Source organism: Musa acuminata, chromosome BXJ2-1 (assembly GCF_036884655.1).
Source record: "Musa acuminata AAA Group cultivar baxijiao chromosome BXJ2-1, Cavendish_Baxijiao_AAA, whole genome shotgun sequence".
NCBI classification, from domain to species: domain Eukaryota; kingdom Viridiplantae; phylum Streptophyta; class Magnoliopsida; order Zingiberales; family Musaceae; genus Musa; species Musa acuminata.
The window spans coordinates 13,510,823-13,533,204 of NC_088338.1; the positions used below are offsets into that span (position 1 = coordinate 13,510,823).

Consider the following 22,382-nt stretch of genomic DNA (forward strand, 5'->3'; position numbering starts at 1 on the left):
TTTTTTCCTTTTACTTTTATCTTGAGCAAGTTGACTGAGATTTCCATTTACCGCTGACGTCGTACTAAATAATGTTGTTTCCCCTTCAATAGGCATCAGGATTTAGATCTTCGGGTTTCCCACGTGGGTTTGGTATAATGAGGCTGCATGTGGTTTTGTTATTAGACTATAATGGTAATCTCATACCATGTCCAGTAAAAGTTAAATTACCTGTTTTGAACACAAATAATTTTTGATAAAAAAAATTATAATAATTAAGTATGAACAAGTATATCGTTAATTTATTTATAAATCAAACCATGGTTTTCTAAATTGGTCAGTCAGGTATTTGTTCGATCCATATGGGTTGTTACATGGATCAATTGAAACTGAATCGTTTGATTTAATTCTATGAATATAAATAAAAAATAAACTTATAAACTTTATTTATATTTTTTTCCAAATTAAATTAAAATGAGCTTTTAATGAGACAAGCATATTTAAATGTAATTGTCTACTATGATGATTTTTTGTTTTTATTTTTTTGTTTAAATGCAATTGTCTAATATGACGATATTTTTGTTTTGGTTTATGATGAAATTCCTAGCGTGACAGTAGCATTTGAGTTACGGTACCAATTAAAATTGCCGTGTAACAACACTGTTACACGCCACGTGTGGCGAGCGGTTTCGGACGATAAGGCGCATCCTCCTTTGAGCGGGAAACCTCCCAAATCCAAAAAGCGATTCGGTGGTGGTCATGGACGACGACGACGAGAGCGGAACCCTATCCTCGATCCTCGCCGAGCTCGATTCTTCGCTCCGCCGGCACGATGGGGACTCCCCCCTCTCTGAGCCCTCCATCCTCGGTCTCCAGTCCCTCCTCGACGCCGCCGCCTCCGGCGATGCCGCGTTCGCACTCTGGGATCTCCTTGCCGCCCGAGGACTCCCTGCCTCTGCCCTCCTCCGTCCCCTCTCCGCCTCCATGGACGTCTCCGCTCCCCGCCTCTCTCTCCTCTCCGGCCGTGTGTACCTCTCTCTCCTCCTCTCCCCGTCCTCCCCTCTCTATTCCCTCTTCAACCCCCTTGTCTTCCTCTCCCTCCTCCGCTCCCTCCGTCGCGCCCTCAAGCCCCTTCCCTCGACCTCCGCCTCCTCGGCCACTGCCCTTCCGGAGGCCTCCCATGACGCCCCCGCTCCCCGGAGGAGCGCCCGGAAGAGGAAGCCTGGACGATCTGCTGGAAGCGCTTCGACGTCGGTGGATCAGATTTCCGACCTCAGCAGCCTACTTCCTCGCGTCCTCGAACTGCTTGATTCCGTGCTCTGCCGAGTCCGGCTTGACAACACCCCTGATGCCGTAAAGTCATTGGTCGATACTGTGGCAAAAATCCTGAGCTCTTCCTCCGGTCACCACCGGCTTCCGGATCTCTGCTTCCTAGTACTCTACAGGATCGTCTCGAAGCCAGAGCACGGAGACCAGACGACTTTAGCTGTTGAGGTTCTGCGATCACTGACGCCGATGATCTTATCTCCTGCAAAATCAGCATCCCGGGCTTCTGCTTTAGGTTTTGTTACTGAAAAGATGGTGCCTCTGGCCCAGGAGAATGATGCAGTGAAGGAAGCTCTGGTGTACCTACCTAGGTTCTTAGCGACAAAGGCACCGGAGAAGTCTGAGCTGAGAGTTTGTGCTGTTGATTCCATCATGGTGATTGTTCGGGCAATGAAGCAAGAGGATCAAATAAGATACGCCGATTATGTGGTGAAGATGACACAAGGGAAGCCTCAGCTAAGACTGTTGGCTGTAGACCTCATTCTAGCACTTTTGACATTGTTGCCCGATCCTCTTGGGGTAAAGGGATCGGCTCAGGAATTTAACGACAAGGCATGGGGACTGACTTGTCTGCAAGCATTAGTACAGCGTTGCTCAGATTCATCACCGGGAATCAGAGCTCGAGCTTTAACAAATACAGCACAACTGCTAGGCAGCTTAACTGGTGATTCTGGGAATTCTGCCCGTTTGTGGGAACTCTCAGGAATCAGCAGTGTGGACTTCAATGAGCTTTTGTGGAGGAGGTGTCAGGATGATAAGGCTGTTGTAAGGAAGGCAGCACTTCTCCTCATTACAAAGTCGACTACTATAATGCGAGGGCCATTAGATGATTTGCTCCTTAGGACACTGAGTTCTGCTTGCTCTGACCCTTTGGTCAGCATCCGCAAAGCAGCTGTTGCAGCTCTATCAGAGGTGAAGTCATGTCAATTTTTTTCTCATTTTGTATTCTTTTACCACCAAATATCATACTTATAATTAGGTGCTTGTTGGTTATCTTTGTAGGCCTGCAGAGTCTTCCCTGATGACAGGGTAATACCTGAATGGCTTCATGCTGTGCCACGCTTGATTGTTGATAATGAGTCAAGCATCCAACAGGATTGTGAGAATTTGTTTCTTGAATTGGTCTTGGATAAAATCTCTCAAGCTGCTAAGATCAATTTTGGAAAAGATGCAACAGATTTGGAGTCCTTGCTTCCTAAAGGTATTTTACGTTTGTTGAAAGGGATTTGTGACAGTGAAGTGGCACCATGTGTCAGAAAGATATGTTCAAGCCTTGGAAAGAAGGAAAGAATTAAGATGTCAGTTGCAAGTTCACTTCAGAATATAATTGCAGCATCCGAGTCTGTATGGTTAGGCAGTAGCAAGCCCATAGAGAAGTGGACGGCCCCTCCTGGGACCTGGCAATTGCTTTCTGAAGTGTCATTGTTCTCACCCAAGGCCATAGAATGGGAATTTCTCCATCACCATTGGCATCTTCTTGACAAGATTAGCCTAGAAGATCAAGGTAAAAATTCTGAAGAAGGGGACCAGAGCTCTTTTATGTGGGCTGGAGATCGTGTTCACCTTTTGCACACCATTTCTAATGTGTCTTTGGAATTGCCTCCTGAGCCTGCTACAGAGTTGGCTTGCAACTTACTAGATCATCTTAAGAACTTCAGTATGAACTTAAGCGAGGTAAACATCAATTGTTTTACAATGTGTTCTATCATCAAAATTATGTCAGCGAGTTAAGAATTTGTTTTATTAAATCTTTAACCACAGAGCTATTTATTCAAAAAGTAAGTATTCTCTTTCTTTTGACATGAGGAGCTTATATCTTTTGTTGACTTGAACCATGATTGTTTATACCAGTCAAGAATTTGTTTTATTAAATCTTTAACCGCAGAACTATTTGTTCAAAAAGTAAGTATTCTCTTTCTTTTGACATAAGGAGCTTATATCTTTTGTTGAATTGAACCATAATTGTTTATACCAGTCAAGACATTGAGATATTTTATCTGGATATTTTCTAGCATGAATTACGATCACCACAATCAAGTTGTTTAAGTTAGCCACAAAATAATTGAAGACAAGTGGTGCAGAATAATATTCCCCACTGTTGATAGCTAAAATTGCTAAAAAGAAGTGCCAAGAGTCTTTTTAATCAAAATATTTGTATTGGTTGAAGCATAATATTATTTTACATCAGTTTTTCTCAATCTGATAGTGCTTTTTGATGGTAAGATATGATGCCAAATCAACCATACTAGTCACTAGCAATAACACTTCGATTTCTCATATCGAAATTGGACTAAAACTAATATTGACTTATAAGGGTCTGATGGGTGTACTACCATTAACTTTAACTTAAGCATTTTGGCTAGTAGTTTAGGTCAATGAAGTTGATAGGTCAATTATCCTATCAGGTTGGGTTATAACATTTGGTATTAGAGCCGATCTAGTATTGGGGCATGGTGAGAGGGTTTGAGTAGGAAAGAGCTATCCATGGACGAAGTTAGAGAATTTGTCATGGCGTAAAGCCACCACTAAGCTATATCTCACATGCATTATACTAGGATTTGATCTATGCTATACTGGGCCTTAACATGGATGTCAAGCCCTTAAGTGGGGGAGTTTGTAATAGCTCGATTAGTCCCACAATGGAAATGAGCTAAGACTACGATTGACTTATAAAAGGATCTAATAATTGTACTACTATCAACTTCAACCTATGTATTTTAGCTAATGGTTAGGGTCAAATAAAATTGATAGGCTAGTTATCCCATCAGATTTGGTTGTGACACTAACAATTTAAGTTAATCGAAAGCTTTCACTATTGCTTTATTTTTTTTAGTTTATTTTCTTATAATTTTAGTAGTGTTCAAAATAGTGGTTTAAAAAGGCACTTAGGCACTCAGGTGAGGCAAGTCTAGGCTCGAGTGCCTCATATAGTGATCAAGCTACGTGCTTCAGTGAAGCGCCACCTGGGCACTCAGTTGAACCGAGGTGTTTTGGTAAGCGCTTGGTTAAAGCACAGCAATCGAATCATATGATCAAGTTCAGTTCAGCTGAACAGTAGTTTAGTTGGTTCACACTAAAAGCCCACATGCAACCTCGCCTGACGCATGACTCTGACTCATAAACCTTGCTTCCGCCGCTGACACATAGGACTGATGCTTCCTTTGTTGCCGACGGATGGGTCCATAGTAACACTAAAACCCCACACACAAGCCCCCTGACGTATGACTCCAACCCATAAACCTTGCTTCCGCTACTGACGCACAGATCGATTCTCCCTCTGTCGTCATTGCTGACTCCAACCCATAAACCCTACTTGCTGCTTTCTTGTGTAGCTCCTTTCCATCGTCGAGGGATAAGATTGCAGCTTCCTCCATCGTCAACGAACACATCTGAAGCCTCCTCCGCCCACGACATCGCTATTCGTAGCTTCTACCACCGTCATTGCCATCATCCGAAACTTTCTCCGTTGATGCTGCTGTCGTACACAACTTCCTCCGTCGTCGCTGCTATCGTTCGAAAGTTCCTCTGTCATCTCCACCCTCTCCTTCCCCACTTTCCATTGTGGTGACTCTTTACTCCCCTCTAACTATTGTTGACAGTGGATTAAATATTGTTAACTATCGTTACCATATAATAGTCCCTATTTAGATTTTAGCATTGTAATCTCTATTTATTTAGAACTGTTATTAGGGTTTCAGAATTTATGGGAAGTGTATAAAGCAATTCAAAAAATTCATCAAAAAATTTAAGAAATGATCCTGCTTAAAAATACAATTATCTAAAGGATCCTAAAGGTCCTAATGCAATTACTTGCATTTTTTGTTATAAGACTACTAGAGGTTTTATTTTCTGTGCAAAGTAGCATCAAGTAGGAAACTTTAAGAATGCATAAGAAGTGTCCACCTGATGTAAAAAAGAAGTTGCTCGTTTATATGATTGAAAAGGAATAAATCTTATAAGATTTTACCCGAGAAAAATATTTATTATATTAGAGATGATAAAGAAGGGGATTATTCAGAAAGTGTTAATGCTAGTGGAAAAGAGTATTTGACAGAAAAAGAAAAGAAGTCATGATTATTAAGAAGGGTAAAAAGGGACCGATGGACTTATATATGTATTAAGGATCACAAAAGCAACTACGTCAAATAGAAGCAAAATTAAAACAAACATTCATAAGTGATGCTTGCGATAAAAAAAATAAGCGGAAGAACGATTCAAAACATTGCTCCCTTCTTTTATCAGACTAACTTTCCTTTTAGTACTTGTTTTTTGGATTATTTTAAAGAGATGATTGAAGCTATTAAAAGATATGGCGGGGGATTAAAACCTTCAAGTTATTATGGGTTGTGAGTTTCATTACTAAAAAAAAGAGGTAGATTATACAAATGATTTATTAAAAGGCCATAAAGAATCATGGGTGAAGCATGTTTGCTCTATTATGTCATATGCTTGGACCACTAGGGGACATAATAGTATAATTAATTTTATGGTCAGCTGTTCTCTAGGAACCATGTTTGTGAAGTTAATAGATGCATTATCTTTTATGAAATCTAGAGAAAAGATATATGAGTTGCTTGACAAATTTGTGGAAGAAATTGGTAAACAAAATGTTATCCAAGTTATAACCGATAATGTTAGAGGATATTAGAAATATTTCTTACATCAAGAAGATTTAAAAAGAGTAATCTTTGTCATTAGATTTCTCTACAATCATACTGGGACTTTGAATATGATAAGAGAATTCACAAGTAAGAAGGAATTTGTGAGATATGGTGTCACCCGATTTGTTACTTCATTCTTAACATTATAAAGCATGCATCATTAAAAACTCAACCTGAGAAACATGTTTGCCTCGGAGAAATAAGTGATAAACAAATATACAAAAGAGTGAAAGGCAAGAGGCTCGATGATATCATCTTAATGCCATCCTTTTGGAATCTTATAGTTTATACATTGCAGGTAATAAGCTCTCTTGTTCAAGCCTTTTGGTTGATAAGTAATGAAAAAAAGCTTACAATAGGATATATTTGTAAGGCTATGAATAAAATAAAAGAAATAATTCAAAAGTCTTTTGATGGAAATGAAGAAAAGTATAACATATTTGCAATCATTGATAAAAAAATGGAATTGTCAACTTCATTATCCATTGTATATCGTAGAATATTATTTGAACCCAGAATTTTATTATAAGAACACCTCTATCGTGTTTGATGCAGAAGTTATAAATGGGTTGTATAAGTGCACTACAAGATTTGTTCTAAACCATGAGGTGCAAGATAAAATTATACGCGAATTATCTTTATATAAAATGTCAATGGTCGTTTTGGAATTCTAATGACAGTTCAATCTATGACAACTACAACCCCAGGTATTTATAAATTTATATAATTAATTTTATGTATAATATATTATTATTAATAAGAAAGTAAATTTTGTAGTTGAATCATGGAGTCTATTTGAAAATTTCATACGGAACTTGTAGCAATTGACTATCAAAATTCTTAGTTTGACTTGTAGTGCTATAAGTTGTGAGCGAAATTAAAGTGTCTTTGAGCATGTGAGGCTCACAAAATAAAAATGAGTGTAAACTTGCAAGATGGCGAAGATAAACTTGTATTTGAAGATGATAACTTAACATGGAGAGATGTGGCAAGATCCTCAGGTATTAGAGAATTATAGACATATACTAGACAAATGATGAAGGCAAAAATGAGTGCAAAAGCTTTAAGTTCATCTCTTACCATTGTTGAATAGGAGGAAATCTATTTTGTTGAAGATGGACGAGAGAAAGAGAAAGGTAATGATATGTTTGAGAATGACGATGTTGAGTATGACGATGATTGAATATGATGTAAAGTTTTATTGTTTTGAGTCTTTTGACATTATTGTTATTAGAACATGAATAATATGACTTGGTACTTCAGATCTTATCAATTTAACATCATATTTTTATTTTATATAATCATATTTATCAATTATATTATATAATTTTTATATATTACTATTTTAGATCATCTCGGCTCGCTTGGGCAGGTGTCTAGGTGAGCGCCTAATACTTCGAGCATTTTGGGACTTTAGCGCCTTTTAGCGCCTTGTCACGACCTTAGCTGGAAGTGCCTAAGGCGTGCGGCACCCTTGCGGCCAAAGACGCGAACTTAGCTTGCGTTGCCTAAGTCGCGAGTCACCCGTGCGGCAAAGACGCGAACTTAGCTTTGCCTTGCCTAAGTCGCGCTTCGCCCTTGCGATCTTGCTCCGCAAGGATCAGCCCACTTTGTAACCTCTCGCAGGTCCCGAAGGACCTGTAAAAGAGAAGGAGAGTTAGATCGAAAGAACGAGCAACGGACACGTCCCGAAGTCTCGCGAAAAGGAAAGCTTTACAAGCAATTCGTCGAACACCTTGTGTGCACAAGAGAAAAGAGGGAGAGGGGGAAAAACAAGGCTTTCAAGGATGAACGAACAGCTGCAAGCCCACAAACAGCCGCTCACCTGGTCCCGGACGCAACACCAAGTTCCCGTAAAGGTCACGTACGAACTTGCGAAAGAGTGTTCAACGCCCGGTATATAACCGAAGCCCCATCCAGCCATGTGCCACCCGGGGGGTTCCTGGGTGCTGAGATGGCTGACATTTTGGTGAGCGGAGGCAGCACTCCGCTCACCTCCCGCGGCACGCGAAAACGAAGCCGTTTTGGGCTGTTTTGGGGCTGTTTTGCTCGGTTCGGTGAGCGATCGCTTTGCAACGCTGCAGCTTGTTCGAACTTACATATTTACAAGCAAAATGACCCAAAACCATGGGAAAACATGCTGTTAAGCAGCTGTACATGCGGGTGTGAGCGACGAACGGTTCGTTGAACGAAGTTGTTGCGGGTGCGCGACGACCGTTCGTGACATTCTCCCCCACTTAAACTGTCGACGCCCTCGTCGACGCTTGTTGGTAGTTGTTGATGACGTCTTCTTCATGTCGCAGGGCGTCTTCAGACTCCCAACTGGCTTCAGTTCGGGGAAGCTTTCGCCACTTCACCAAGTACTCTGTTTGCTCCGCTCCGTTGGGTAGCTTTATCTTGCGATCCGCCAAAATGGTTTCCACTCGCTTCTCGTAGGAGGCTGTGATGGGAGGTAGCCGAGTTGGAACACTTCGAGAAGCATCTTGCGGATCTGAATGGTAGGCCTTTAGGTTGCTGGCGTGAAGAACGTTGTGAATTTTGAACCACGCCGGCAGCTGCAACTTGTAAGAAACATTGCCTACCCTGCTGATAATTGGGAAGGGCCCTTCATACTTACGCACCAATCCTTTGTGGACTCTTTTCCTGAAGAATTGGAGTGATGCTGGTTGGAGCTTTACCAACACCAAATCGCCAACTTTGAACTCCTGTGGTCGCCTTCCCAAGTCTGCCCACTTCTTCATCCGTTTTGCCGCCTTCTCCAAGTAAGCCCGCGCAATATCGGCATTCCGATGCCACTCCTTTGCGAAATGGTAGGCTGATGGACTACTCCCAGTATACCCAATAGCCATAGTGTGCGGAGTCGACGGTTGTTGTCCTGTGATAATTTCGAAGGGGCTCTTGTTGGATGCAGAGCTCCGCTGCAAGTTGTAGGAGAATTGGGCGATGTCCAACAGCTTCACCCAATCTCGTTGATTGGCACTCACATAGTGCCGGAGATACTGCTCTAAGAGCGAATTTATTCTTTCAGTCTGACCATCCGTCTGGGGGTGGAGGCTTGTAGAGAAGTATAACTTTGATCCCAACAATTTGAATAGCTCGGTCCAGAACCGTCCCAGAAACCGAGCGTCTCGATCACTAATGATATTGTGTGGGACTCCCCAATACTTCACTACACCCTTCATCATCAGTCTGGCCGCCTCTTCAGCTGAACAGTGTAGGGGAGCAGCAATGAAAGTTGCATACTTTGAAAACCGATCGACCACCACAAGTATCGATCCAAGTCCCCCTACAGGTGGCAAGCTTGATATGAAGTCTAAGGAAATGCTCTCCCAAGGCCTTTCTGGTACGGGCAACGGCTCCAAAAGTCCCACCGGCTTCCGCTGCTCCACCTTGTCTTGTTGGCAAGTAAGGCATGTTCGAACATACTCCTCCACATCAATCCCCATTTTTGGCCAGTAGAAGGCCCTCTCCACGAGAGCCAACGTTCTGTGAATGCCGGGGTGTCCAGCCCAAAGGGAATCGTGACACTCTTTCAAGAGTTCACGCCTTAGATTGTCCACTCGGGGAACATAAACCCTATTCCCTTTTGTGTAAACAAGTCCCTCCTGGACCCAAAATCGTCGTGCTTTGCCTTCTTTGATGAGCTGCATCAGGATAACTGCCTGGGGATCACTATACAGTCCATCTCTGATTCGGGAAAGGAAGGTTGAGTGTAACTGACTTGCTTGGCCTCTGCCCTCCAGTTGTGCAGCATTCACGCACTCCACCTTCCGACTCAGCGCATCGGCCACGACATTCGCCTTCCCGGGCTTATATTCCATTGCCATATCAAATTCAGCCAGGAAGTCCTGCCACCGTGCTTGCTTTGGGGAGAGCTTCTTCTGAGTTTGGAAATAACTCAAGGCGATGTTGTCTGTCCTCAGCACAAATCGCGACCCAAGGAGGTAGTGTCGCCAAACTCGTAGGCAGTGGATCACCGCTGTCATCTCCTTCTCATGCACTGGATACCGCCTCTCGGTCTCGTTGAGTTTACGGCTCTCGTAGGCCACCGGATGACCTTCTTGCATGAGTACTCCACCAATAGCAAAGTCCGAAGCATCTGTATGGACTTCAAAGGGCTCTCCATAGTTTGGCAATTTGAGCACTGGTTCTTCCAGAACAGCAGCCTTCAGATCTTGGAATGCTATCTCACATTTGTCAGACCACTTCCAAGGCTGCTCCTTCTTCAGCAACTCCGTCAGTGGGGTTGCCCGCTTCGAATATCCAGCAATGAAGCGTCGGTAGTAGTTGACGAAACCAAGGAAGGATCTCAACTCTGGCACCTTCTTTGGAGTTCGCCATTCCGCAACTGCTTGCACCTTCGACTTGTCCATCCGGATGGAGCCATCACCGATTCGGTGCCCCAAGAACAGGATCTCAGTCTGAGCAAAGTAGCATTTCTCCCTTTTTACGAACAAAGTGTTCTCCCTGAGAACCTTGAAAATCGTCCGAAGGTGCTTGACGTGCTCCTCGAGCGTTTGGCTGTAAACGACGATGTCGTCCAAGTAGACGACCACGAACTTATCCAAATACTCCTTGAATAGCTGGTTCATGAGAGTACAGAATGTTGCCGGAGCGTTGGTTAAGCCGAAAGGCATCACCAAGAACTCAAACGCTCCATATCTGGTCACACATGTAGTCTTTGCTTCGTCGCCTTCAGCAATGCGCACCTGCCAATACCCCGACCGAAGGTCGAGTTTTGAGAAATACTTCGCCTTGCCCAATTGGTCGAACAAGTCCGCGATGAGCGGGATGGGATACTTGTTCTTCACTGTTACTTTGTTGAGGGCTCGGTAGTCGACGCATAATCGGAGGCTCCCATCTTGTTTCTTCTGAAAGAGAACTGGAGCTCCGAAAGGTGCTTTTGAGCTGCGGATGAGACCACCGCTTAGCAGTTCACCTAACTGCTTTCTGAGTTCTGCCAACTCTGGCGGGGCCATGCGATAGGGTGGTCTCGCTGGAGGCTTCACTCCTGGCTCCAGCTCAATACTGTGATCCACGCCTCTGCGTGGCGGAAGAGTCTTCGGCAACTCAGGTGGCATAACGTCTTTGAACTCCTTCAGGACGTTGGCCACCACAGCAGGTTCTTGAATGGCTTCTTCATTGAGTGGCTCTAGCTTCATAGCAGCCACGAATGTTAGTTCGCCCTTTCGCACCCCTTTCTTCAATTGTAATGCCGAAATATGTTGGGGCTCCTTGGTTCCTCTCCGAGAGACGGGCACCACACAGGGGTCATCGCCTCCCATCATACATAGGGAATTCAAGAATGGCATCGGCACCAACTTCGCCGCGTGCATAAACTCCATTCCAAGGATCACTTGGAAGTCGTCTAGTGGCACGGCCATCATGTTGGTGGTTCCGCTCCAAGTCCCGATTCTGATGGGAACTCCCTTCGCCAATCCGGAGATTCGCCTGGCCTCCGAGTTCACTGCTTTCATTCGGCTTGGGCTCTTCTCCAATGTCAACCCAAGTCGCTGTGCTTCACGATCGGCTATGAAGTTGTGGGTAGCGCCCGTGTCCACCATTGCACGGGTCGTTTGGCCATTCAGCTTGATGTCCACATACATCAGTTCACTACTTCCTGCTTTTTGTGCCTTCGTCTTCATGTTCTCCCCCACTTGACCCCGCATAGCGTTCAACAAACGCATTGCTCCCATTCGGGGTCCTTGCGACTCTTCATCGTCGCTGCTGGATTCAGAACTGCTTGAGCTAAGGGCAACGGTTTTGCCCTTGTCCGATCGGGGAGGGTGGATGGAAGCTGTCAACGCGTTGAGTGCCTGCTTCTGTGGGCACTCCCTTACCATGTGCGGTCCTCCGCACAAGAAGCATCCTCCAGGTTTTGAGGCCTTGCCTTTTGGGTTCGGCCCTTTGTGGGAGCTCTTCTTCTTCTGTTCGCCCCCGAGCTCCTTCCCTCGAGAATGTTTTTGAGGGCGATTGCTTGAAGATTGTTTCCTTCTCGCTGGGTCTTCAGAGGAAACGAAGTCGGTGAGCCTTTCTGCAGCTGCAATTGCCCCGACCACGTCGGTAACATTCCTTCGATTCAGCTCTTGCTGAGCCCATGGTTTCAGACCATCAAGGAAACTGAACAACTTGTCCTTCTCGGACATGTCCTGTATGTCCAGCATCAGTGCAGAAAACTGCTTTACATAGTCTCGGATGGTGGTACTTTGGCGGAGTTGTCTCAACTTCCTTCTTGCGACGAACTCTGTGTTCTCCGGTAGGAACTGAGTTCTCAACTCCCGCTTCAAGTCTTCCCATGTGTCGACTCGACACCGACCTTGTTGGATTTCCTCCCAACGAGTTCGCCACCAAAGTTTCGCATCTCCGTTCAGATACATTGTTGCTATTGAAACTTTGGTATCTTCAGAATCGGGTCTCGTAGCTCGGAAGTATTGTTCCATGTCGAACAGAAAGTTCTCGAGCTCCTTGGCATCTCTGGCCCCTCCGTATCCATGGGGCTCAGGTGCCCTCAAGTTTTGTGGCGGTGCAACGCGGGTGTTGCCTCCTCCCGCATTTAGCGTTCTTGTGAGCATAGCCACCTTCGCCGTGAGTTCCGCCACAACATCTTGTAAGTGCTGCACGGAGTCCTTGGTGTCATCGGACAGTCGGTCGACTAGGGCCTCGACCTTGTCGATCCTGGACTCCGCTTCCTCTTGCGAGCTCTCTACCCCAACAAGTCTTTGTTGGCCATGGTAGAGTTCCTCCATGCTCGCTTCAAGAACATCCAGGCGGGTTTCCGCCGTCGTGAGTCTCTCCTTATGACTCTTTTTCCCAGTTAGCGCACCAGATTGCGCTTCCTCCGCTCGCGGAGAGTTGCCAACTTCTCGCTCATCCTGTTCGCTGCCGCGATCCTCATGAGCGGCTCCAACAGCATGAGAGCGAGTGTGCACATGCAGCCCACCTGCGGCTGCTTGGGGCAAGGGTCCGGCCTGCCCCGTCTTGCTTGATTCGCCACGATGCTTTGCCATGGCGAAGTTGCGAAGTTCGTTCGCTGTTCGATCGAAAAACTTGCCCGCTCTGATACCACAATGTCACGACCTTAGCTGGAAGTGCCTAAGGCGTGCGGCACCCTTGCGGCCAAAGACGCGAACTTAGCTTGCGTTGCCTAAGTCGCGAGTCACCCGTGCGGCAAAGACGCGAACTTAGCTTTGCCTTGCCTAAGTCGCGCTTCGCCCTTGCGATCTTGCTCCGCAAGGATCAGCCCACTTTGTAACCTCTCGCAGGTCCCGAAGGACCTGTAAAAGAGAAGGAGAGTTAGATCGAAAGAACGAGCAACGGACACGTCCCGAAGTCTCGCGAAAAGGAAAGCTTTACAAGCAATTCGTCGAACACCTTGTGTGCACAAGAGAAAAGAGGGAGAGGGGGAAAAACAAGGCTTTCAAGGATGAACGAACAGCTGCAAGCCCACAAACAGCCGCTCACCTGGTCCCGGACGCAACACCAAGTTCCCGTAAAGGTCACGTACGAACTTGCGAAAGAGTGTTCAACGCCCGGTATATAACCGAAGCCCCATCCAGCCATGTGCCACCCGGGGGGTTCCTGGGTGCTGAGATGGCTGACATTTTGGTGAGCGGAGGCAGCACTCCGCTCACCTCCCGCGGCACGCGAAAACGAAGCCGTTTTGGGCTGTTTTGGGGCTGTTTTGCTCGGTTCGGTGAGCGATCGCTTTGCAACGCTGCAGCTTGTTCGAACTTACATATTTACAAGCAAAATGACCCAAAACCATGGGAAAACATGCTGTTAAGCAGCTGTACATGCGGGTGTGAGCGACGAACGGTTCGTTGAACGAAGTTGTTGCGGGTGCGCGACGACCGTTCGTGACAGCCTGGTGTTTTTTAAATCACTAGTTCTAAACTCATTGATTTGTTCAGGTGTTGTTTCTTTCACCTTGCTTGTTCTCCATGAACTGATAATATGTGAATACTTCAACATAGTTGTCTTATATTTATCTAATAACTAGTTGTTAGATGCTTCTCATATTACTTCATTGAAGTATCCAATTTTTAAATAACTACAAATAATCATACTGTGATTTTTGAGAGCTACTTCATGGATGCATTATATCAGATCTTTTATTAGCTTGAATCTGATCTTCTGATTATCAGATTAAAATGGATTTATGATTGTAGATATGTTTTTTATAGTCGTTAATCACTTGAAATTAGCTATCATATCTTAGAACTATATAATCTATAACTCTAAACAAAATATGAGAAATGGAGAACACAATATTATCTTAAAGAATTTTCTATCACCATTCATGGTCTGTTTTCCTTTTTTAACTTTCATTTACTAATGAAAAAAAAAAAAATATATATATATATATATATGTATATTTTATTGCAACACCTGACCTTAGCGGTGAATTATTTTACAGTTAGGTTAGTGCTAGGAAAGCTTTTCTAGCATTATTTGCTGCAACTTGGATTTCCAAATGGTTATCATGAGAGACAAGTTGTATTGGGTCGATATGGATGCAAGAAAGAGTACAGTAAGCAATATGTCTAGACATTTTCTATGATTGATCTATAGATTTTGTACCTGAAATATACTGTTTAGCAACAAATATTGGCAGTTGCATTAGTTACTTATTCAAGATTGTGAATTCTTCCTTTTTCTATGCTTTCAGGTTGATGCACATGTAAAAGCTTTAAAAACTTTATGCAAGAGAAAGGCTACAAAAGCTGAGGAGGGCGATCTCCTCATATTGAAATGGGTGCATCAGTTGCTTTCCAAAGCTCTAGAGATTCTTAATAGCTATATATCAGAGGCATCAGAATCGAGCAATATCAACATCTTCTTAACACCTCCGCAGAACAGTAGGAAAAAAGGAAAGAGAGATGTCTCATTGTTGAAGTCAGCACTACAAGCTGTGACTGCTGTTTTTACTGTTGGATCATTGATTCTAGTCTGCCCTTCTGCCGATTTGCAGGGCATTGTACCTGTCTTACACACCATTATAACATCTGGAAATTCTGAACCAAAGCCTAGAAAGTTTGCTGGTTCGACAGTTTCATTTAAAGAGGTGACTCCTACTCTGTATATTCAGTCATGGGTGACTATGGGCAAAATCTGCCTTGTGGATGATAAACTAGCAAAGCGTTACATTCCACTCTTTGTGCAGGTCTGAAATTGCTCCTGTTTATTTTGGTTTTTCCTGCCTGGCACTAAACTCTGATTCTCATTTGTGCTTCTAGACTTTTTCCAGTTATTATAGATCTATGTTCTTTTGATCTATAGGAACTTGAGAAGAGTGACAGTGCTGCACTCCGCAACAATATTATGGTGGCAATGACAGATTTTTGTGTGCGATACACATCTTTAGTTGACTGGTATTGGTCTCTCTCTCTGGAGGGTATTTGTATACTTTTAATGGATATTTTGTGATATAGAAACAATATAATTGTAAATAGTTAACATGTCTTCGTTACTTTGGAGTTTTTGGCTCAAGCAGAAAGAGGGGTTCTTTTTGAGTCTACAATTACGTGATTGAAAACAACAATCTGTTCTGATTCATCTAACCTCCTAGTGTCAAAATTCTAAGCAGTCCGTGGTGTAATGTGGGGCATCTATGGAATTATGATTTTGTTAAAATCACCAAAATGCTTGCATCTGTTTCAAGCTCTGCATGTTGTTCTTTGTGTTCAATTGTCAGTAACATATTGATATCTAGTTTTTCATGCACACATTGTTTCTGCATATATGATCTGATCTGTATGTTATGTAAGAACATTGGATATCGTGCCTCTCAATGTTGTTGTGTTCATTGTACAAATATGATTTTTAAGTCTTTTCATGCTTGAAAAATTAGTTTTATAATTCTTGGTTATAAATGTGAATGCTGATCTCAGTTTTGTTGTGACCTACATAACAGTTATATGCACAAGATCACTATTGCATTGCGTGATCCTTGTGAAGTTGTGAGAAGACAGACATTCATCTTGCTTTCGCAATTATTACAGGTCTGATTTCTGAAATCATTTAACCTATGGATAATTCTTATTGAATACATTTTGCATGTCATCATCATTTCTGGCTTTTATACAGAGAGACTATGTAAAGTGGAGAGGAGTATTGTTCCTTCGGTTTTTGTTGTCTCTGGTTGATGAGTCTGAAAAGATAAGACATCTGGCTGATTTCCTCTTTGGAAACATCCTAAAGGGTCTGTCTCTCCTAATTTTATCGGTCTTCCTTTTTTTTTCATTTCAATTTTTTGTGGTCCAATAACCTCTCTTTTTTCTTTTGTATTTACATGGCAGCTAAGGCACCACTTCTTGCATATAACAGTTTTATAGAAGCCATTTTTTTTCTAAATGACTGCAGTGCTCATTCTGCACATGTTGAGTCTCAGGGAGGCCTGCATGCTAGGTCCCGTCTCTTTTCTATAAGGTGAGTTTTAGTCAAGATTCTAACCCTTGAAATGGATTTTCAATGTAGTATTAAATCCTATACCCTTTTTTGCAATTACAGAGGCAATGATGCAAAATCAAGGTCACAAAGGATGCACATATATGTTTCTTTGTTAAAACAAATGGCCCCAGAGCACCTCTTGGCTACCTCAGCCAAGTTGTGTGCTGAGATTTTGGCAGCTGCTTCTGATGGCTTGCTCAATGTTGATGATGTTGCTGGACTATCTGTACTCCAGGTATGCCACCTGATTGAGAAATCTATTGACTAAAAGAGGCATATTAAATTCCAAGTTGAGCACTATACCATGCATTTATTGTAAGACTATTATTCCTCATGATAAATTTTCTAGAAGCAAGTGGAATGTGTGAGAATTGCTAACTGAGTATAATCTCATATGCTTATTTAAGTTTATGAGAATTGTTTACCCAGTATATTCAAACATCTGATATTTGTTTTTGCAAAATATAAAATATTTGACTTAATAAGTTGCTTCTGTCTCTACGAGGCTAAGGATCTTGAAAACCAACAAGGTTTTTAACTAGCTACAAGAAGATGCTCAGCATTACAAATATCAGATAACTTTTCTTTTGTTATATAAAAAGAAACTAAAAGCCTGGAACTACCAAAATAACTACCAAAGGAGTAAATAAGATTTGTTCTCTCTGATTTATAGTAATGGTGGACATAATTGGAATCCAGGGGGCAATAACCTAAATCACCATGCAAAAGGCTGAACCTGGCCCCCTTGATTCCTTTGTGTGTCGGTCTAAATGCTCATCTTCTTTCTACTTTTTTCCATGTACTTGGCACACCACTGGCTCCTTTGCTTCTGTATTTGAGCTGCTGTCATCATGTTGGCACTGTATTTAGAGTTTACGGTGTCATACATTCAGTAACATAAACGTCCAGAGTCTTTTCAAGAAAGGAAAAAATGAACTCGAGAGAGTGACTGCTTCAATGGACTTTATATGGATCCCTAGTTTAACTCGTGGTTTAAGGATTCTGCTGAAAGAATAATACATGATAACTTGATAAGGTTTTCGTTCTCATTCTTGCTGATTTTGTTTGATAATTTGTTAGATTAGCCCAATCAAGAGAGTGAATAATATTTTGGCAGTTGGCTTTGCTTGCTTAGGTTCCTTCTGTCTTTTCCAGGGTCAAGAATTCTCTCTTTGCTTTTGCCATTACTGATTAATGAAGTTGAGGCAATGCTCTTTTCCTCACAAGGAGAGAGTAGTCCATACTGAAAATTCTCATTTATTTACAGGATGCTCTAGAAATCCTTGCATGCAAAGAGATGAGGATCCATCCAAGTCGTGGTTCTGATTCATCTGAGATAGATGACGATGGCGGTGAGAGTGCAGGAAGCGCTGTCCATGCTGCCAGAGGGAGGGTGGTCACCCAAGTAGCCAAGAAGAACCTGATCCAGATAGCTGTCCCTGTATTCATCGAGTTGAAGCAACTGCTCCAGAGCAAGAATAGCCCCCTCACCGGCTGTCTAATGGAATGCCTCCGCATTCTCCTTAAGGACTACAAGAACGAGATCGATGAGATATTGGTTGCCGACAAGCAACTCCAGAAGGAGCTCCTCTATGACATGCAAAAGTATGAGACTGCCAAGGCCAGGTCCACCGTTGCGGAGGCCATTGTAAATGTGCAAAGGTCGGAGAGCTACTGTTCACCAAATGGACGGAGTTCTACTGGCATGTACAGCAAAGTTTCAGAGAAGTTGGGAACTGAAGGAAAGATTGCTTCAGCAGTGGCAGATGCAGCTGCCAGAGCTAAGGTGAGATCAGTTCTCAAGGAAGCGAACCAGAATTTGCCAACTCCACCACTCCGTTCGATGAGTGTGCCCAAGCTGAAGAGCATGGGAAATGGTGGTGTGATCGTCAGTGATCGACCAACACATGTACTGGAATCGCTAAGGCGGAGACAATCTTTTGACTCTGATGAAGAGAAATAGTGGCCTCTACTTTGACCCACTCGTACACTCCGCATTAGCTTAATTGCTTCACTTATGATGCATTGAAGAATGTCGGGCTACTTAAGTTGGGTAGTCCAGCAATATATTTCATTCCCAATTTATCTCTTCCTTCCCAGCCATTTGCTCAGGATGTCATCTTTGCTGTGGCTTCTTGTTTGTCTTGTAAAATGGTAGAAGCAAATTAAATAATGTGGAATTTTCTCCATTCTCTTCAGCTCATTCTTGCAATTTTAACTTGTAAGTATACTGGGAGTGACTTCTTTGACACTGCACCTGAAATAGTATCTGGTGCGCCGTTCATGATTCTGTAGAAGGTACCAGCAAGGGACTGCTAAAGAGATACTTGATATTGAACATAGTCACAAGGTATATCTTAATTTCTTTCTGTAGATGATACTGACCTTCCAATTAATGGGTTATCTTGTTTAGTCTCCCCTTGAAACAATGGAATGAAGAAACAAAGGGTGCTAACATGAAGATCATTAGCTTATAAATTGGAAACACGTGCCATCTCAACTCTGGAGCACCTGATGAGATAACTACTGGGATTGAACAGGTGAGCTCAATATTGTATGTTGAACTCTACATTTTCTTCAGATTGGGTTTCTGTCAATTACTTGTACCAATGTCTCTGCTGTAACATTGGGTTTCTTATTTGTTCAGATTAAGCTGGCAAGGTATGAATCATTCAGTCTAATTGAAGACGGAGCACTAGCAAAACTGAATCGGTAACCCAATTCTTTCTTTTGCCCCTGATCGATGCTAATGCATAAGAATGCAAATTTTCTCTTTCTTTCTGCAAATTGTGGTTGATAGAATCGAATTAGTTTCCAACTATTTGTGGATGACATGACATGATAAAAATAGCAAGAAGGGAGTGGTAGTGATGCTATAATGGTGTCAATGTCGCACACTATGGTAACCATCGCAAGCCTCGGGAGATGGTTTGGTTCAGGTTGAATTAGAACAGATCCGGAATGCATTCTGACCCAGTGACCCAATGGATCCGTTAAAGCTTGACCAGTATCCGATCCGACTATTTTCCGGATCCCGCCAAAAGTCCAATACGGCGGTAGTAAGTATCTCAAGCTTTAATCTCTATTTGGTTTCCCAGAAAATGGAAGAAATATTCTTTGCTTTAAGAAAAGAGATACTAATTATTAGTAGTCTTAATTTGTTGAGGTTTTAGATTTTTTTGGGTTAAAAGAACTTATACTCATGTATTTTAGTAAGCAATTAAATTGTTTGTTTTTTATTTTAGTAAAAACAAAAAAAAGAGGGTAACCATTTAGTCTCCGTCAACCGCGGGACATCTTAACACGATAATGCTAGGGTTTCCTTTCCGCGGCTCGCATTTAAATAGGGTCGCTCTCCAACTTCGACCTCTCTCTTGTTTACCATAACCCTATTCAGAGAAGAGGCGGCTTTGCTCGGACGGAGGGGACGATGAGTTGTGGAGGCAGCGGTGGCGCGGCGGCGGTTGTGAAGGGCGGGAAGAAGAAGGGTTCCACCTTCGTCATCGACTGCGCGAAGCCGGTGGAGGACAAGATCATGGGCATCGCCTCCCTGGAGAAGTTCCTCCAGGAGCGTATCAAGGTGTCCGGCGACAAGGTCGGGGCCCTTGGCAATGCCATCACTGTCACCCGCGACAAGAGCAAGATTACCGTCACGTCCGATGGACCTTTCTCCAAACGGTAAGATCCAGTTGTCTCTCCTTTGGATCTCTATTTTGGCTACTTTTTTGCACTGTAAAGGGAGTTTGATCGTTTGGTGTAGTATTGCAGTGAATGCAAGAATGCGGTTTTGATCTTCTAATTAACGGTCGTAATATCTGCTTCTTATATTTTGCTAAATGTAATCCAAAAAGGAGTTGCTTTTTATTTTGTTTTTTCGCACGTTTTTGTGTTCCAGTAATATAGATTTTTGGGTTATCAACTAATTTCATATATGAATTTTGGTGTTCAGATACTTGCATTTTTGTGCCTCGATGAAATTTTTGTCACCGTTAACTGAAAATTGATAATTATCACCATAATTTAGCTCAAAAATGTGTTTTTGATATGGCTTGAGAGAGAACAAGACAGAAACTATTATCGCATATTCGATTCATGAGTACTCCAGCACGTAGTTTGCTTTTTTTCTTGTAAACCGCGGAAGAAGGGAGCTCTCTGTAGTTGATGGTGATTTAAGCAGAACAGTTAATTGTTTAAACCAGTTTCTAGGAATGAACCTTTTGAAAGAAGCGGAGTATCTTAAATCTCAATTGTCCCTTTCACTACATGGCTTTTGATCTGGTTACATATGTCGTATTTATGAGAGGAATTTAGATGATTTAGCTTGCCAGATTGTTCCTGCTTTCTTTCTTCCATAGAACATGTGGATGTTTGTGTGATTTGTATCAAGAATTTTGGGTAATTATGATTTCCTCAGAAGGCATGAGTTTTACGAGGTATTGATTTCCCCTTGAAATTGGAGAAACAGGACATTTGTTCAACGAGGTTCCTCTCTTGGATCGTAATGATTTTATATTAAGATATTAGATTTGGAACAAGGTCCAGCAATGAGGATTTGGTGTTGTTTCCTTTTGATTAATTACTCATGTTTAGTAAATGGTTTTACTGGTTCTCAGATTCTAGTTGGATGTTAAGTTGGCAGCATTGTGCTGTGTCCTGTTCTATCATTTTTATTGGGCAATTTGGAGGATAGTGACATGTGGACTCGATAATCCATTCCACTACACTGAATCAAATTTTGTTGTGACGAGGCCTATGCTTGGTGCAAATTGGTACTGTAAGATCAAATCAGAATGTAGTAAGGGGGGTGGTAGTAAGCTATGTAGATGTACCTGTAATTGGTATAGTAAGTAAGCTATATGAGGGAATTATGTATCTTATAATAGATATTTTTCTGATTTATCTTTTTTGTTATTTTTATTAGTTGCAAATAGTAGTCACCAATACATTCTGCAAACTGAAATAGATTTATTTATTGGTTTGCTATTTATGAACTAGGTATCATTATTATTATTTTGATGTTGGAATTTATCTGCACCAATTTTGTGGTACATGTTGTGTAACTATGTAGTTCTTGTGATGTGTTTGTATGATTGCGCATATCTGTCATGGACAACAGGGTTAATAAGATCTTCGAGCTAGAAAATATATCAGTTGCCTTTAGCGTTGTTGAACAGAATAAAAAACTACCTTGAAATCTTATTTTTCTGATTCAACTAGCAATTTAAGAAACAATTATTTTATATCGGGAACAACATGAAATTCTCTTTTGCTCCTCTTTTATCTGCCTGTGTCACTAGTGGGTTGAGTTGGAAAAATAAAAAAGAAAAACATTACCATAGGCAACCCATCCACTTTTTCTCCCCAACTCTACTGGAGGCTAAATTTTAGATTAACATTTCAAAGATTATTCTGAATTTTCAGGTGTTGATTGATGTGTGTTAACAGGATTTCTTTTGTTAAGTGCTATTGAATGTCAAATCACATAAAGAGAGATCTCTCTCTTGCTAATATTGTTGGAGAATATTGGTATTTTATAATCTTTGATTGCTAGTCTTATAAGTTGACCAATTGCACCGTAAATGACAGTGTAAATAAAACCCTTCTATTTCACATGCTTTGGAATATAGTTTTTTGTTCTATTGTTTTGTAGGCACTTAAAGTACTTGACAAAGAAGTACCTGAAGAAACACAATGTTCGGGACTGGCTGCGAGTTATTGCCTCTAACAAAGATCGTAGTGTTTATGAGCTGCGATACTTCAACATCGCAGAGAAGGAAGGGGAAGATGAAGATCGATGATGATGGTGGTGCTTTACCAACTTTAATTTTCGAGATTTTTACAAGGCTCCAACTGTTGTGGTTTGTTATGTTCAACCTTGGACCAATTTTATCATTTCAATTTCAGAGGAATTTATTTGCTAGTCTCCATATTCCCCTTTTTATTATGTGCGTGAGCTCATAGAGGTTG

General features: G+C 42.3%; 2 protein-coding genes across 2 annotated transcripts; both read left to right on the forward strand.

Moving 5' to 3' along the window:
• Positions 1–617: 617 nt before the first annotated feature.
• Positions 618–18,613, forward strand: LOC135598986 (uncharacterized). The gene is made up of 9 exons (XM_065093576.1): positions 618–2,217; positions 2,308–2,979; positions 14,635–15,129; positions 15,246–15,337; positions 15,880–15,967; positions 16,053–16,167; positions 16,265–16,394; positions 16,476–16,650; positions 17,683–18,613. The coding sequence occupies exons 1-9, from the start codon at positions 739–741 to the stop codon at positions 18,376–18,378; spliced, it is 3,942 nt and encodes a 1,313-aa protein (XP_064949648.1). The 5' UTR covers positions 618–738; the 3' UTR covers positions 18,379–18,613.
• A 133-nt stretch (positions 18,614–18,746) lies between these two features.
• Positions 18,747–22,342, forward strand: LOC103999175 (large ribosomal subunit protein eL22z-like). Its single transcript, XM_065093577.1, has 3 exons — positions 18,747–18,955; positions 19,063–20,093; positions 22,066–22,342. The coding sequence occupies exons 2-3, from the start codon at positions 19,846–19,848 to the stop codon at positions 22,211–22,213; spliced, it is 396 nt and encodes a 131-aa protein (XP_064949649.1). The 5' UTR covers positions 18,747–18,955; positions 19,063–19,845; the 3' UTR covers positions 22,214–22,342.
• The last annotated feature ends 40 nt before the right edge of the window (positions 22,343–22,382 follow it).

What these genes read in the sequence shown, in the direction of transcription:
- LOC135598986 (XM_065093576.1), top strand. Translation starts at nt 739, where the DNA reads ATGGACGACGACGACGAGAGCGGAACCCTATCCTCGATCCTCGCCGAG. An exon ending in CTGTTGCAGCTCTATCAGAG is followed by an intron (nt 2,218 to 2,307) that starts GTGAAGTCATGT and finishes TTATCTTTGTAG; the next exon opens with GCCTGCAGAGTCTTCCCTGA. An exon ending in CTGGACTATCTGTACTCCAG is followed by an intron (nt 16,651 to 17,682) that starts GTATGCCACCTG and finishes ATTTATTTACAG; the next exon opens with GATGCTCTAGAAATCCTTGC.
- LOC103999175 (XM_065093577.1), top strand. Translation starts at nt 19,846, where the DNA reads ATGAGTTGTGGAGGCAGCGGTGGCGCGGCGGCGGTTGTGAAGGGCGGG. An exon ending in GATGGACCTTTCTCCAAACG is followed by an intron (nt 20,094 to 22,065) that starts GTAAGATCCAGT and finishes ATTGTTTTGTAG; the next exon opens with GCACTTAAAGTACTTGACAA.